The sequence below is a fragment of the Spea bombifrons genome, chromosome 12, assembly GCF_027358695.1.
Source record: "Spea bombifrons isolate aSpeBom1 chromosome 12, aSpeBom1.2.pri, whole genome shotgun sequence".
Classification (NCBI taxonomy): domain Eukaryota; kingdom Metazoa; phylum Chordata; class Amphibia; order Anura; family Pelobatidae; genus Spea; species Spea bombifrons.
This window is the reverse complement of record NC_071098.1, coordinates 31,858,180-31,876,027: the sequence shown is the minus strand read 5'-3', so window position 1 is coordinate 31,876,027 and position 17,848 is coordinate 31,858,180. Positions and strand designations below refer to the sequence as shown.

Sequence of the window (17,848 nt, the reverse complement as noted above, 5' to 3'; positions counted from 1 at the left end):
TATTATTTATTTATTATTTTTGGTTATATTTTGTTATCTTATTTTTATCATTATTATTATTATTATTATTATTATTATTATTATTATTATTATTATTATTATTTATTTTTGGTTATATTTGTTATATTATTTTTATCATTATTATTATTTGTATTATTTATTTATTATTTTATTTTTTGGTTATATTTTTATAATTATTATTATTATTTTTATTTTACTAAATGTGTTAAGCATTTTAACAGTGTTATTACTGCCGCTATTAAATTTAATTGAATGGGCTCTGCTATGTACATTCTACAGTCATATAGTTTTTTTTATTATTTTAATAGTGTTATGGTTTTTAGGGCTAATTAATTGCTGTCAAAGTCAAAGCCATTCTATGCTGCATTATGCTTGTTGCTCTTTGTTATACCTTTATTAGTATTTTCGCGTGCCTCATTAAATATATTATCCTAAAGGCAAATTTGGAAATTATTGGGATACTCATCACAATAGCGGGGTCAAAATGTCTAACTTTAACGTTTTTGATAATTTTCTCTAATGTTACTTTTATTGTTATTGTCAGTTTTGATTTCGCCCCACATAGTGCTACGGAACCTGCTGGAGCACTATAAGTAAAATAGAATCTGCCGCTAAAAGTGATAATAATAGTTATTTTTTCATTGGTCTTGGCCAAAATCAATATTGGAGAAACCAGCACATTAACAAACCGGAGAACATAGTTGAGTCTTGACTTGAGTTGATTAATGACCTCATCATCTCCATTAAAAACCCAAATGTAAATGGTTTTGTAATAATTAATCAGGTGCCTTATGACTGGCTTCGCCCTCGTTAAGGTAATCATTTTCCAATATGGTGCTGGTTACCATCTTGCTGTGGCGTTCCCACACCATGCAGGGACTCGATGGATGAATTATTGAAAGTGAGTTAAATAACAGGTCATGACACCTTTTAGTCCACCAGGCTTTACATATATTTGTCTTTTACTGGTGTCAGTGATTCATCTTTTGTAGACCTTTCTGTTGCCATTACACCAATAATTTACAGATTTTACAGTTTTAGTATCCTGATTTATTTACCATAAACCTCAACGCCTATGGAGCACTATGTTAAACATAACATCTTATACCAGGGATCGTTAAAGAATCTATATAGGAGACTTAAGGCACCGGTTTTAATGTCAACTTCGGGGTTCGTTGTTAATGGACTCATCGTTTTTATCCTTTTGGGTTAAACCATGCAAAAATGGTCATTGTCCAGGAAAACAAATGATTTAAGAACCGACGATTCTTCATTGTAACCACCTGTGTAATCGCAATTTTCCTCCCATTTTTTTCTAGCCATGGGAAGGGTAACGTTCCTGCAACTGTGGGCCTCCCTCGTCTTACTGTGTGGTGAGTAATATAGGAAAATGGTTTACACAATTCCAATGCAAAATAAAATATTGTACGATTGTGTAAAATGAAATAAATAATGTAAAGTAAAAACAACATCTCATCGCAGGCCCTCTTCAACTCCATCATGAACATAACTGTTGAATTGGAAAGTATTTAACATTTCCTCACTAGAATATGAAAAATATCCACATTCAAACTATGGGAGAGAGTGAGTGAGAGATAGAGAGAGAGGGAGAGGGAGAGAGAGAGAGAGAGAGAGAGAGAGAGGGAGAGGGAGAGGGAGAGAGGGAGAGGGAGAGAGAGAGAGGGAGAGAAGGGCAAGGAGATAGATAGATAGATAGATAGATAGATAGATAGATAGATAGATAGATAGATAGATAGACAGACAGACAGAGATAAAGATAGGGAGAGTGAGAAAGAGAAAGGAAGAGCAAGTGTGAGAAAGAGAGAGATGGAGTAAAAGATAGAGAGATATATAGAGGGAAAGTGATAGAGAAAAAGAAACAGGAGAGATAAAATGTTGACTCCATGATACTCATATATTGTTGTCAGGAAACTGTATCCTACTTCTTCATGGTGACTGTCATATCTCCCACGTACGCCCTCAACTCCAACATCATGTCACCCAGAACAAAACCTCAGGATCTTCTTTTTTTAGCCTTTTTAATACTCTTAACTACAAGATGTTCCATAAGTCTTTTGGTCATCCTTTGGGAAAAGCTGATACTAGAGCCGTTCTCCCCAACGAGTGGGAGAGAAGTTGGACTCGAGGCATCTCCAACCCAAATAATGCCCAGCCCACCAACCTTACCCCAACCCTTCTCCTAGTACCTTCGTACCTGTAATAAATGGAATGACATGATCACAGCTCAACAATCAAAGTTTTATAATCTCCATTTGTTTGTTGAGTGTTTTCTTCTATAAAACAGAATCAACACAGATTCGTTTTCTCAGAAGGCTTTATTGTTGTCTCTGAAAATATGCAGAAGTTCAACAACAAGTTCTTGTCCATCTTTAAACGCCACCTTGATCACACAAACACACCTTTGGGGGCAGAGTTCGAACATGTCAATGTTATCATGCCCGCAGTTGTTTCTAATCTTATTCTACGGAGAGGGGCTGATAACCCGTAAGGACATTGCGGCACGGGCATGCGTCTTTGTACACTTTGAACAAACATAAAAATGTGAAAAAAGGCAAACAATGTATGTGGGGTTTTTTTGTACAAAAAGTATGACGAGGTCAATCTCGCACATTATGATGAGTTACCTTGGCTGCGTTTATAGTATGGCTTTCGTAATAAAAAAAAATCCCTTTTAAATACAACTCGATAAAATTTCACTGCATAAAACATTAAACAAACAATAAGATCTGGATTAATAAAAGGAAAAAGGCAAATATAATGATTTTGAAATGCAATCCTGGAACAGGGGGAGTTTAAGCTCCTGTGATAAAGTTCTGTAACGAACATTTTGAATGTACATTTGAGTTAATTTAAGTGTAAAATCGGTGGTTTATTGAGAAAAGAAAAACATGGGTAGGTGGTCAGGCTTGAAGAACTAATTGAACTGGAATATCATTCAGGTTCATCTTCAGGTTCCTCTGAGCTTCTTAAATATTTGGTCTAGCCTGTCTTCTGAAAAGTCAAGTTTTTCATTTTTTTTGATTTAAAATATTTCCTTTACAAATTAATGAATACAGTCCGCAGAATCTTAAGATAGGAATGGTGCTTGGCTTTTTTTTAAATTGTTGTTTTTTTGTTTTGGTTTCTTTTATTTCAGGGGTCTGTAGGGCAGGCCCACTGGGCAAGAACTTTGTTACAGCCTTTATGCAGAACTACAAGCTGACCTACAGCCAAGCGAACTTCCAAGTTTTCATCACTGGGTACTCACCATCCACCACTGTCACAGTATGGTTGAACAAGTCTAGCTTTAAAAAAGTCTTGAACGTAGATGAACGGTCCACCATTTCGGTCCAGATCCCTCCAAGTGCAGAGCTGCCAGGAGAGAGTAAGACCTGCAATGTCGTTGTCATCCAAGCAGACAAGGACATCTCAGTGCTGTCCCTAAATTACAAGTTACAAAGTGCCGATGTCAGTCTTGTGTTTCCTGTCCAAGACTTGGGCACAGAGTATTATGCGGTGACTCCTTTGGGTGGTCCTGATGATGGATTCAAGGAGTTCTCCGTCATTAGTACAGAAGAACCTACCAACGTTGATATCTTCCTCACAGGAACTGTAAGATATCAAGGCAGTGTCTACCGAGCAGGAAGCAAGCTGACCGTACTGCTAGAAGCTTATAATGTTCTTCAACTTCTTAGCCAAGACGATCTTTCAGGGAGCAGAATAGTATCTCAGAAACCCGTGGCTGTTCTGAGTGGCCACACGTGTACATGGCAGAACACCAAGTGCAACCATGTATATGAACAGCTCTTGCCAGTTTCTAGCTGGGGTACCACTTTTTTTGTGCCCCCAGTTTCTCTTCAGACAAGGCCCGACATTGTCTTTGTGGTGGCTTCTCAGGCCACAAAGATTGATTATCAAGTAAATGCAAAAACAAATTCTCAGAACCTAAATGCAGGACAAGTGCTAAAGCTAGATATCCCAGTAAGAACACCAATTTTCATCCAAGCCAGCGCTGGAATCCAAGTAACGTACTATCTGACAGGCTGGCAAGACCGTTTTTTTACCCAGTTTGACCCTCTTCTGATGAATATCCCACCCATGAACAGCTATTGCTCCTCCTACTACATTTATGGCCACCAAGAGTTTGAAAATTACGGCACACTGCTTGTGAGAAGTGCAGACATTTCTAAAGTGACCATCAACAAAAATCCAGCCGGAGACTTATCATGGAATGATATTCCTGGTACTGAGTACTCATGGTCAACCACAAGACTGACCAAGGGATTCAGTTTCCAGCTTGTGGAGAACCCCTCGCCGTTTTTGCTGTTATCATATGGTCTCACTAAACTAAATAGTTATGGAACCGCAGCTACTTGCATCAATGGTAAGTGTGAAAAAAACTGTCCCGGGCCATCCCTAGTATTAATGTTTATATGATGAGTGACGTGAAATTCTCTCTTTAATTGTATGTAACGTTGTCTCTCCTCTTCAGCTGTCCCAGTACCTTCCTGCAGCACAGTAAAATGCAGAGCAAAAGAAAAATGCACGATGGAAAATGGTAAACCCAAATGCGTACCAGAGTTTGAGGCTTACTGCCACGCAGTTGGTGACCCTCATTACCGCACCTTCGATGGCCGTTTCTATGACTTCCAAGGCACATGCACCTATACCATCGCCAAGAACTGTGGCAGCGATAGTGGTCTCACGGCTTTCAACATCGAGGCCAAAAATGAGAACCGAGGATCAACTAGGGTCTCCTACATCAGCTATGTCACAGTAGAGGTGTATGATTTTACCATATCCTTAGTGAGATACGAATATGGATTTGTGAGGGTAAGTTAATGTATCAATTCCGTTTCCTTATTAATTAAGACGTTCTAATGATTCGCAGAGACATAACTGGAAACTATATCAACCAACCTGAGTTCCGTAAAACTACCATTGACTACCCAGCTCCAGAATTTCTCTTTATATATTTTGTTGGAACATATGTCTGTCACAATTATTTGACCTGTGGCTGTCCTTTCCTTCTAGGTAAATAACCAACGCCAGCGCCTTCCCATAAATCTGAACAATGGCCAGGTCCGATTATATCATTCTGGAGCCTTTGTCATCATTGAAACTGATTTCACATTGAAAGTCTACTACGATTGGAATTCCATCCTAAAAGTATATCTCTCCAGCAGCTATTTTGGAAGCGTGTGCGGAATGTGTGGTAACTTCAACGGAAACGCAGGAGATGACCTGGTAACACCTGGAGGCACCCAAGCTCCCAATTTGGTTGACTTTGGCAAGAGCTGGAAAGTTGAGGACGGAGACAGGTTCTGTTGGCATAATTGCAATGGAGAATGCAAAACCTGTCCTTTGGAAACTCAAAAAAAATACGAGGCTGAAGGCAATTGTGGACTCATTTCCAAGGCAGATGGTCCCTTCCGTCAATGCCATGCAGTCGTTAACCCCAAAACCTACCTGGATGATTGCGTTTACGACTTGTGCATGAATGGGGGCTCCAAACAGATCCTATGCCAGAGTATAAAGACCTATGCAGAAGCTTGCCAGAGAAACAATGTTCAAATTGGTGAATGGAGACAACCATCTGGGTGCCGTAAGTCCACATTGTAATGTTTTTTTTTTTAATTTGCTTAGTTAGCGGTTAATAATTCTCTACTAGAATTCAACTATTCAGATTGCAGATAAATGATTTTCACACACTGCCCCAGTCCATTTGATTAAAGATGGCGGACACCCATATCCTATTTATGAATGTAGTCTTTATGGAGCATAAATGATTTACATAACCGTAACGCAGAATAGTTAGAGAAGAATTGGAAGATATTTTACCAAATATTTCTTGTCAAAAGTAACCATGTATTATAAAAAAGCTAAATCGAGCTCCTTTTTTTCCGCAGCGATGCAGTGTCCCGATAACAGTCAGTATAAGTTGTGTGGCAGGTCTTGCCCCAAAACGTGTAACGATGAAGCTACACCAAAGATTTGCTCCAACACTTGTGTGGAAACGTGTGAGTGTAAAGATGGCTTTGTGTTGGACGAAGGTAAATGTGTCCCTGAGGCCAAGTGCGGCTGTATTTACCAGGGCAAATTGTATGCCGCCAATGAAAAGTTCTGGGGAGACAACAAATGTGAGCAGCAATGTGTTTGTAATCCAAGCACCAGGAAAGTCGAGTGTAAGGCCACGCGGTGTAAGTCCTCCGAAAGGTGTGCTGTGGTCAATGGCATTCAAAACTGCTACCCGTTGACCTACGGCACCTGCTCAGCATCTGGAGACCCCCATTATGTGACCTTCGATGGGGTGAGATATGATTTCCAGGGAACGTGCATCTATCAGTTTGCAGGAGTCTGCAAGAAGTCTGAAGACCTGATAGACTTCCAGGTCAATGTCCAGAATGAGAACAGAGGCAGCAAAGTGGTGTCTTATACCTCTGCCGTCCAGGTGAAAGTTTGCGATTTTGACATCGTCATCGACAGACGTTACAAGGACAGGATCTTGGTAAGCCTTCGGTCCACCTGGAAAAGATCTATCCTTCTCTTGACCCTTGCACTGCCCATACCCAGGAGGTTCCCCATTTCTCAAACCCGAAATAAGAGACAGACACCAGCAGGATTGGATTTAGAAAAGGCCGAGACATTTATTTAACAAATGTCTCGACATAACTTTATTTAATATCTTATAAATTATTGTAAAAACACTTTAATAATAACTTCTGTATAAATACTATACAGTCTTCTGTACACCTGTGTACAACCAGCTGAGGGTTCCCAACCTAAACACAAAACAATGGCTTCACACTACCCCTTCCGCCGGATGCCACAATCGCCCAAGCGACCGCGGGTCGGATAGGGGAGCTCCACCTTAACGCTTTGGTTAATCCTGTACAGGGAGGGCATTAACTCGAACCTCTAACCAAAACCATCAACTCCCACTCCCATTATCATTCAAACTTCTCCAGGGAACTCCTCCGCCACAGCAAAGAAAACGGATCCTGCAAAAAGAAAGAGGGAAAGGGGGAAAGAAAGAACACACAAAGCCAACACAAAAACACAAAGCCAAAAGACAAAAAAGGGGGAGGGCGGGCGGGAAACTGCTCCTGTGGTGTTCAGTAATTGCCCCTTGCACGTGTGCTTAGAGGGGCTTTATAGCCCTGTCCCCTTCCCCCTACAGTCACGTTCCTTGTGACTTCCCCCTCGTTCCCTGTGCATTCTCACCTCGTGCTAACCCTTGCTGAGTTAACCCTTTCCTGCCCTAATACCATGTGCACCGTCCTGTAGTGCTGGCAGGGTCATGTTCCCCTTACGCCTATGACTCCAGGGTTTCTTTCCTGCCAAAACCCTCTTTTTACTAAGTATAATCTTTACCTACTACCCTGCGTGGCAAGAAAATAGTGATATCGATAATGCGTAGCCCTTTCTATGGTATCTTCTCTTAAAAAATGTGGTCACAGCTCTCGACTTAACAATTTTATTTTTCCCCCCTTCACAGCTGAACGGCATTTTGACTAATCTCCCTTATGTGGTTGACAATGGCAAACTGTCCATCTACAAGCAGGGCTTCCACGCAATTGTTCAAACAAGCTTTGGGTTGAGAGTGACTTTTAACTGGGAAAGCTACATCTCGGTCACCGTGCCTAGCACTTATGCCGGAGCACTGTGTGGTCTTTGTGGCAATTTTGATGGCAAAACAGACAACGAATTTACAATGAAGAACAATCAAGTTACTACAAAGCCGGTGATTTTCGGTAATAGCTGGAAGGTGCAAAATGTCCCCGGATGCTATGAGGAAGATAAGGGAGACTGCACCAAACTGGCAGAGCTGGAATTACGACACATTAATAACAAGGAAGGATGCGGCATCATTGTAGACAAGAGCGGGCCTTTCCGTGAGTGTCATGCCAAAGTAGACCCTCAAGGCCACTTCAAGAGCTGCGTTTATGATGCTTGCTTCTATGAGGGACGCCCAGATGTTCTTTGCAAGATCATAGCCAGTTACGCGACTGCTTGCCAACAAGCTGGGGCTACCGTATACCCATGGAGATCTGCCAAGTTCTGCAGTGAGTAACTGTTTATATAGTACTGTACATCTAAACAAAAGCTAAAAAAAAACCAATAGCCCAAATAGCATAAAATGGAACAAACCGGTAATTGATACCTAACATCGTTTTTCTTATTTTCAACAGGTCCTGTCTGCGGTAAAAACAGTCACTATGACGTTTGTGCAACAGGGTGCGCTCCAACCTGCCTCACACTTGCCCCCCCATTGGGATGTAACCCTGTATGCTCAGAGGGTTGTGTCTGTGATGATGGTTTTATCCTCAGCGGTGGTGATTGTGTCCCCCTTGCACAGTGTGGGTGCAACTACAAGGACAAATACTATAAGTCTGGTGAAATCTTTTACCCCAGTGGGCTGTGCAGTCAACAGTGTGTCTGTACCCCCAGTGGGGCTGTAGAGTGCAAAGCTTTCTCTTGTGGTCCCAATGAGGAGTGCAAGGTGGTTGATGGAGTCCAGAAGTGCCAACCTGTTGGTTCTGCCCAATGTTCTGCAGCTGGAGATCCTCATTATTTATCTTTTGATGGCCTTGCCTTTGACTTCCAAGGCACCTGCACCTACACTCTGTCCAAAACTGTCACATCCAACCTTAATTTAGAACCTTTTGAGATCAGTGTGGAAAATGAAAAGTATGGCAATGGACAAGTGTCAGTTACCAAATTGGTTGCTCTTGAAGCCTATGGCTATAACCTCGTCCTTCAGTACAACAACCGTGGTCGAATCCTGGTAAGATTTTAAATATACACTAAATCCAATTATACTGATTATTGTAATTTGTTTGTAGAGGGTTTCAAAGATATTGATTATTAAGTCACATTAAACATATTTATGGTACTATGCTCTTTTGTGTAGGTCAATAGAGTCCTCCATAACCTCCCTTTAATCTTGGAAGATGGAAAGATCAGAGCCTATCAACATGGCCTGAGAGTCAACATCGACACAGACTTTGGTGTTAAGGTCAGCTATGATCTGGTTTATCATGTAATAGTCACGGTGCCAGGAAACTACAAGGGCCAGCTTGGAGGTCTGTGCGGTAATTACAATGGCGATAGAAAAGATGAGTTCCAACTTCCCGACAAGAAGTTAGCTCCTGATGCCACCACTTTTGGAGCTGCCTGGAAAGTCAAGATCCCTGGTGTCAGTTGTAATGATGGTTGTGGAGGTCCTGGCAATCCATGCCCATCTTGCGATGACAGACGAAAAGAAATATTCAAGACAGAGAACTATTGTGGCTTCCTGAAGAAGAGCGGTGGTCCATTGAGCGCTTGTTATGCTGTCGTAAACCCCGATCCTTATTTCAACAGCTGCATCTTTGACGTATGCGCTAGTGAAGGGAATGCTGCTATTCTCTGCCAAAGCATTCAGAGCTACGTGGCCGCCTGCCACGCAGCCGGTGTGACGATCCAACCATGGAGAACAGAAGCTTTCTGCCGTGAGTCTCATTCTTCACTTTAATGCGAAACTTCACCATGTATCCATAAAAGATGGACAATATATATATATATATCTTGATATTGTTTTTTTTCATTTTTTTCATCCATGTTAGCTCTTAAATGCCCCGCCAACAGCCAATATAAGGTCTGTGCCGATGTCTGTTCCACGGGCTGTGCTGGAATCACTGACCCCGACAAGTGTCCCACCAGTTGCTCTGAGGGCTGTGAGTGCGATGATGGATTTTTCTTCGACGGACAGGGTTGCGTTTCAATGGACAAGTGCGGCTGCTTTGAAAATGGGAAATACTACCAGGTATGGAACATCGCCAACGTGTTTGCAACCCATGGGTGTGTTATTTTCCGTATATTTATTAGGTTTAAGTGTACTAATTTGTCTTTTCTGTCTTTGGCAGCCAAATGAGGAAGTCTTATCTGATGACTGCAAGGAGGTCTGCCAGTGTACCCCAGCTGGTGGTCTTGTTTGCCAGCAAACTGGATGTGCCGCTGATGAAAGATGTCAGATAAAAGATGGGATCGTCAAATGCATCAACATAGGTAGGAAAAAAAATAGATATACAGGATGAGGTGTACTGGGAATTTGATGGAATGGATATGATAATGGGAAACAATCCTTGATGTAGAACTCAGATGGGAAATGGTATGTTAAAGCTGTCTTATAATACCGTAAGTCGTAGAATAAAAGTTAAATATGTGAATGATCATTCCTTTTGTTTCAGATCCATGCAAATCCGTTAAATGTAGAACTAAGGAGACCTGCAAAGTTCAAAATGGAAACGCAGTTTGTGTCCCTGATTATACCGGCACCTGCTGGGCCTGGGGTGACCCCCATTATCACACCTTTGATGGTTATAACTACGACTTCCAGGGCACTTGTACCTACATTCTGTCCAAATATATTGGGAACGATGCCGGCTTGGTGCCGTTTACAGTGGAAGAGAAGAATGATAACAGAGGAAACCAAGTTGTGTCTTATGTTAGAACTGTCAGTATCTACGTATACGGCTACAAGGTTTCAATCCTGAAGGGTGAATCTGGAAGAGTTAGGGTAAGTTCACGAAATCTAGATATATATTCACTTTTTGGTGAAGATTGTTTTTTTTTAACCAAAGAAATTGGAGAAAACCTAAAACATTGAATAAACTCATTTACTATTTTTTTGCAGGTTAATGATGTCATAACCAACTTACCAGTGACATTGTTAGATGGAAAGATCTCTATAAGCATGAGTGGTCCCAACGCGGTGGTGCATACAGATTTTGGCCTTCAAGTAACATATGAATATAATTGGCATGTTGTGATCACCTTGACCAGTAGCTATTATGGTGCTGTTGGTGGTCTCTGTGGAAACTTCAACCAAAATGTCAAAGATGAGTGGATTGGAGTAGATAACAAACCCGTCGCATCCATCATAGACTGGGCCAAGAGCTGGAAAGTCAATGACAGAGATCCCTTCTGCTTTGACGTCTGTCATGGAGTCTGCCCTACTTGTGATGAGAGTAAAAAGAACCTGTATGGAAGTAACGAGTTCTGTGGTCTCATTAGCAAAGCTGTGGATGGACCCTTCAGGGAATGTCATGCTAAAGTCAATCCAGATACCTTCTTTGACAGCTGTATATATGATGTGTGTATTAATGGTGGGGCCAAACAATTCCTCTGCCAGGCTCTTGATGCTTATGCCAAAACTTGCCGGAAGCAAGGAGTTAAGATTTATGACTGGAGGACACCTTCTGGTTGTGGTACGTCTATCTATCTATCATCTATCTGTTTATCTATCTTTCTTTCTTTCTATCTGCTAAGCATTTTCTCTGAAGATTAAAATTTTCGAATGATGGTATCCCTGAGCTCTGGAATAAACTAAACTCTGGATTAATCTAAACCAATGGGGCCTATCTAGCCAGAAACTCAGTAGAACATTTTTTCTTAATCACTATCCATATATTCCTAGATAGAAGGATTAATTAATCGCTCTAATTTTATTTACAGTTCTACCATGTCCAGCAAACAGTCATTATGAGTTCTGTGGAAATGCTTGCCCAGCCAGTTGCACTGATCGAACTGCCCCAGATCGATGTACAGAAGACTGCGTGGAGACTTGTCAGTGCAACAATGGATTTGTTCTCAGTGCTGATAAGTGTGTCTCAGTTTCAAGCTGTGGTTGCAACTATAACGGTGCATATTACCAACCCAACCAGGAATTCTGGTCTGATGACAACTGCCGTGTCCTCTGCAAATGCGACCCAACCTTGGGCATGGTGGTGTGTAAGGAAACCAGCTGCAAATCAAGCGAGAAGTGCATGGTGGTCGATGGTGTCCGTGGGTGCCACCCTTTTAGCTTCTCTACCTGTTCTGCTTCTGGTGACCCACACTACACAACCTTTGATGGGCAACGATATGACTTTATGGGAACCTGTATATACCAGTTTGTTGGAGTTACCTCTAAAGACCCATCTCTCACACAGTTCACCGTCAAAGTAGAAAATAATAACCGAGGGGACAAAGCTGTGTCCTATACCAAGGTGGTCACTGTGGAGGTCTATGGACTGACTTTGACCCTCAATATGGATTATCCACGTCGTATTTTGGTAGGTATATTTGAAAAAAACAATCCTGGATAATTGAATCATGTAACATATAATTTTATGAGTATAGACAAGTGTTAAGAATGTATTGATGGCTAGATAGTCATTAATTTTCCTTCTATCCTTTAGATCGATGGGGTCACCAGTGCGTTGCCATTCTATTACCAAGCCAACAAAGTTATGGTTTACATCAGTGGTTATCAAGGTGTCATAAAGACAGACTTTGATATGACTGTGACCTATGACTGGAGCAGCCATGTAACAGTCACTCTACCGAGCACGTATTCCAATGCTGTGGCTGGTTTGTGTGGCAATTATAATAAAAATCCAAAGGACGATTTAACCATGAAGGACGGAAAGGTTACAACCAATGTCGTGCAGTTTGGCAACAGCTGGAAGGTGGGTGATGCCCCTGGATGTACCCCAGAATGCACTGGCAAATGCCCACAATGCACAGAGGCCCAGAAACAGGAGTACAAGAGTGAGAAGTACTGTGGAATCATCACCAAGCCCAACGGTCCATTAAGTCAATGTCTTTCGGTCGTTGACCCAACACCATACTTCAGTGACTGCATTTTTGACGCATGCCAATACAAAGGCCATCCATCATCATTCTGCAGCGCTATCAGCCGCTATGTGTTGGCCTGCCAAGGTGCCGGAGTGAAACTTCAAGAATGGAGATCAGCTTCCTTCTGCCGTAAGTTATATTTATTCAGACAAGATTTGCCCCAACTTCACATGGATGTATTCTACAGGGGTCAATAGTTTGACATTGATGGATATGAAGGGAAGCCATATATCCTTCTAGTTTGTAAGCTTGAGAGCTGGGCCCTCTTTACCCATTGTATCAGGTTGTCTTATTCTGTCAGTTCTCTGTTTGTTACGTTCTTCAAAAATATGTATTGTAAGAAGTGTTTCGCAAACTGTGGGATGTAGATAAATGAAAGATAATAATAAATAATTATTAATACTAATAACACAATAATTCACAACACTAAAGTTGAAAAGCATTTAATGAATGTTCTATGTTATGACTATTTTGAATCATCTGACATATTATTATCTCTCCCGATAGCTCTAACCTGCCATGCTAACAGTCACTATGAGCTGTGCGGAGACAGCTGCCCCGTTACCTGTCACGGCCTCTCCTCACCTGCTGGCTGTGAGGCAACCTGCAAAGAAGGCTGTTACTGTGATAATGGATATATCCTGAGTGGGCATAAATGTGTTCCCTTATCACAGTGCGGCTGTATCTACCAAGAAAAGTATTATCAGAAAAATGAAGTTTTCTTCCCGAAAAACCAATGCAACGAGAAATGCCAGTGTTTGGAGAACGGCGTCGTGAAATGCCAAGCTGAAGCATGTGGACCAGAAGAAGAATGTAAAGTTGTCAACGGTGTCCGTGGCTGCCATCCAAAGGGTTGTGGTAAATGCGTGGCAGCGGGAGATCCTCACTATACTTCTTTTGATGGCCTCAACTTTGACTTCCAAGGAACATGCACCTACACTTTTGCAAAGGTGGTGGAAGATGACCCTCGGCTCGTGAAATTCTCTGTGGTAGTGGAGAACGAGAGCTATGGTGATGGCAGAGTGGCCGTCACTAGGCTGGTGGTTGTTTCTGTGTACGGTTACACCATAGCCATTGAACGGGGGATGAAGTGGAAAGTGAGGGTAAGTGCATTACCAATCCTTTTTTATATGGATTATTTTTATCAGCTCAATAAACACAAATAAGGTCAACTGACGCGATTTCAAAACAAAAGTTCTGATCAACCATTCTTGACACCACCTCTAGAGACATATAGATATTAGAAGGAAATAATCCAATGCAAGGAAGTATAAGTTAGTAAGCAAACCTGTTTTTATTCATCTTCTCTCACAGGTTGATGGGGAGATATACAAATTGCCATTGCTCCTTGAAGACGGCGACATCGCCATAAACCAAGAAGGAAACAATGTTGTCTTGCAGACCGACTTCGGAATGAAGGTTCTTTATGACACAGTCTACTATGTAATGATCAACATTCCCAGCACATATCGTGGCAAAGTGGGTGGCCTTTGCGGCAACTTTAACGGGGATAAGAATGATGAGTTCCAGCTTCCTGACAAACGAGTCGTTAAGAATGTGAATGAGTTTGGGGCATCTTGGAAAGTCAGCATTAAAGGGGCGAAGTGCAGCGATGGTTGCGGTGATCAATGCCCTGTGTGCGTTCCTGCCAAACTGGAGCCGTACAAGAAACCAACGTCATGTGGCATGATCACTAACCCAGCTGGACCATTTAAAGCCTGCCACTCAAAGATCAGTCCAGTTGAATACTTTAACAATTGTATTTACGATGCGTGTGCTGTTGATGGAAAAGATGACATCGTATGTAAGAGCTTACAAGCTTATGCAGCTGTCTGCCATACTGCTGGAGTCACCATTGCCGCCTGGAGATCACCTACATTCTGTCGTAAGTACCACACATGAAATGACGCTAACAGATCTAGTGAGTGCACACTATGGCAATATATGGCACACTCAGTGCACTCACTTCCAGATAATCCTCAAGGAACAATGGCCAACACAATTGTCACTAATATTCAGCAACAACGCTACTTAAAAAGCCCACCGATGAGCACAGGATTGATCTAGACACCTTAGAACACTAGCTACCGTCATAAACCTAGGGAACGCTACAAAGTCTCCCAACAATGAGTTACTTGGCCAAGCGTGAGTTCCTTACAAAAGGTAAACACAATTTCTTTTTTCCCCCCAGCTCTCTCGTGTCCAGCCAACAGCCATTATGAACTTTGTACTAATACTTGTGGAAACACTTGTTCTGGAATCAGCTCACCAACGAAATGCACGGATCGATGCTTCGAGGGTTGCGAGTGTGACACAGGCTTTGTGTTTGATGGCGACAAATGTGTTCCCATGGAAAAGTGTGGTTGCACATTCAACGGAAGATACCTGAGTGTAAGATTTTTCTTTATTCAATATTTTTTATACGTTATTTGTAATGTTTTCATTTGACTAAAATAGACCTGAAAACGTAAAAGGCAATTTTATTTTTTGTGTGCAGATTGGTTTATTAACTTTTTTTAATTCCAACAGGATGGTGAATCTTTTGTTAGTGTCGATTGTAGCCTACAATGTAAGTGTCAAGCTGGAGGTGTGATCTGCAAGGCCGTATCATGTGGTGCCAAGGAGCAGTGCGGCGTTGTTAATGGCGTTCGAGGCTGTTACAAGGCGGAAGGAGAATGCCAGCTAAGTCCCCAGAAGTTTGTGACTTTCGATGGCCTTTCGGGCGGACCTGTTGGAAATGGACCATTCGAAGTAGCGTCTCTGTGTAACGCTGACTCGGATTCATGGTTCAGAATCGTAGCCGACATTCAGAAATGTGGAACCGTATCATCGGTGTCTAGGCTTCACATCTTCCTTCGTAATGCCTTTGTGACCGTGTCCAAAGATAAGGAGGCTTGGGTAAGCCGATCAATCTGCATAATTTACTAATATAGCTGCAGATCTATGGGAATGAAATCCACAAAGACCAAAGTTACTCAACAATTCTTAATATTTAACTAAAACTTATTTAATTGAATATGAATTTTTTTGTTTCTTTTTTATATGTTTTTCTTCCATCTAGTTCAATGGCCGTTCCATAAGCTTACCAGCCGAGGTATCAGACTATTTAACTGCAAGCACGAGGGAAGACGCCGTGTTGATTCAGATCGGATCTTCCTTGAAGATAGAGTTGAGCAATAAAGGAGTATTAGTACTGCGTGCATCCGAGGGCTTGTCCAAGGCTCTATGCGGGGCATGTGGAAACTTCAACGGAGATGAGACCGATGACCTTCTGACTCCAGGAGGAAAGCAAGCTTCCAACATTCTGCAGGTCATAGCATCTTGGAGAGCTTGGGATTTTTACGGCTGGTAAGTGGCTCTAATTGTATGACTACTATACCGAAGTATTAATATTTTCTGCCCAGTTAGATAGTTTGATTTTTAATTCATACATGGTGAAGACACAGAGATACTTCATAGAGATGTTCCTTATTGACCAAGCATAGTTTTAGAGTTGGTTCTGAGAAACCAAACTACAGGCCACCAAGGAGTCATTTATTCTCAATTCGATTTCGCTCTTAGAGGTTCAAGTGGGCCCAATTAGCCTCCTTGGCCAACCAAGTGAAGTTTGAACAATACATTTAGGCACATTGGAGATAATGTTAACTAATTATCCAATACTTCAACCTAACAATAACAAGGATTATCATGTTCATTGTAGGAGCTCCAATCTGTTTCTTACCCCATTACTACAATGTTTTCTGTCTTGTATCTATTGCAGTGATGCCTGAAAAGGTAATTTACCAAAAAGATGAAGTATCTGCCACTTGAACTAACTTTCCCTGAAAATCACAACATACAAATACCCAACGTACTCTTCATGGAAGACTGCCCATAACGAATCTCAACTTCTTTACACCGTCTCATCCACTAAAGATGATGGAGCACTTCTACATTAATGTCATTGTTAGAAAAATATATCCCAAGATACTTTGTCACTGACCGTTTCTCAGAAAGTTATTCTGTTATTGAACCTTCATACCCCATTCCCCTTAATACCCCATCCTCCTTAATACCCCATCCTCCTTAATACCCCATCCTCCTTATTACACATCAAGCAATACATTTCTATACAACCGTATGTCTGGTTTTGACCAGTAGAATTTTTTACTCATAGTATAAAGGCATTTTGTAATAAAATTAGATATTTTAATACCCCTTTCCATATGTTAACACACTTAAAAATACACATTGCAAAAATGCAATGAAGATGAACAAAATTGAGTAGTTTTTACACTTTTTTATAATTTCCGAGTGTTGACCTTCCCAGTGTTCATTTTTGGCTACCAGAATTAAATGGTTGAATATTGGTGAATCATGTTTTTTACTTTTTTTTTGGATGTGTGGAACGGGTATAGAAAAATTTTACATAAAAAATGAAAATTAAAATCCAGACAAAATCTGGCAAAAAAAAAAAAAAGAATATTCCAGAAAATGTTTACACGATCCCATAACATGATCACACGATAGGTCCGAGTAAGTATTTTCTTGGCACTCCTAGGCTAACATTGTAATATGCAGCTCTAAACTCTAACTTCTCACTAGGAACGCAAAATTTAAGGGAACATTTTTAAGTCAAATCAATCTGAAAACAGAAAAAATTGAATGTATAACTGCCACTGACTATTTCATGTAATAAATGATGTGCATGGGTCTATTGTCGTTTTTCATTTTATATAAATATATATTCTTGGTCATAGATATAAATGTGGGAAAAGAAAAAATGTCGGTGCCCTAAGCTCAAAAAATGCTCACACTGTTTGGTAGGCCTCATATTACACATTTGTATTATTTGAGCCTGTGACTAGCTTAGCGCACCGACATTTTTTCTTTTCCCTGTTTGCACATATTTGAGGTTGTTGGCTCCTCATCAGTCTGGTTGCAGCTTGCTGTCCAGGGGTTAATAGGGAGGAGGTTTAATTGCACCTCCCCCAACACATTAATAAGGTTTTGGTAGCAGTATAAACTGCTTTGTGTGCCCACTATGTAGGAGGTGAGAGTCGGTTCTCACCCTATTGAGAGTGTGCCTTGACGTGGCGGGTGAGCTTAATTATGCTTTGGCCAATTCATATAACCAAAACCTCTCATTTATATTATGTTTACATATTTGTTGCCAACTTTATTA

At 41.1% G+C, this 17,848-nt stretch overlaps 1 protein-coding gene across 1 annotated transcript; it reads left to right on the top strand.

Annotated features, from left to right (window-relative positions):
- The first annotated feature begins 1,324 nt into the window (after positions 1-1,324).
- On the top strand, positions 1,325-17,376 carry FCGBP (Fc gamma binding protein). Its single transcript, XM_053451588.1, has 20 exons — positions 1,325-1,394; positions 3,179-4,405; positions 4,514-4,854; positions 5,056-5,626; positions 5,931-6,529; positions 7,520-8,087; positions 8,214-8,809; positions 8,936-9,515; positions 9,630-9,829; positions 9,930-10,071; positions 10,254-10,582; positions 10,700-11,273; positions 11,521-12,119; positions 12,246-12,813; positions 13,192-13,787; positions 13,999-14,569; positions 14,876-15,075; positions 15,214-15,582; positions 15,746-16,032; positions 16,445-17,376. The coding sequence occupies exons 1-20, from the start codon at positions 1,343-1,345 to the stop codon at positions 16,452-16,454; spliced, it is 8,979 nt and encodes a 2,992-aa protein (XP_053307563.1). The 5' UTR covers positions 1,325-1,342; the 3' UTR covers positions 16,455-17,376.
- Positions 17,377-17,848: the final 472 nt, after the last annotated feature.

What these genes read in the sequence shown, in the direction of transcription:
- FCGBP (XM_053451588.1), top strand. Translation starts at nt 1,343, where the DNA reads ATGGGAAGGGTAACGTTCCTGCAACTGTGGGCCTCCCTCGTCTTACTG. An exon ending in GAGACAACCATCTGGGTGCC is followed by an intron (nt 5,627 to 5,930) that starts GTAAGTCCACAT and finishes TTTTTTCCGCAG; the next exon opens with CGATGCAGTGTCCCGATAAC. An exon ending in TCAACGGAAGATACCTGAGT is followed by an intron (nt 15,076 to 15,213) that starts GTAAGATTTTTC and finishes TAATTCCAACAG; the next exon opens with GATGGTGAATCTTTTGTTAG.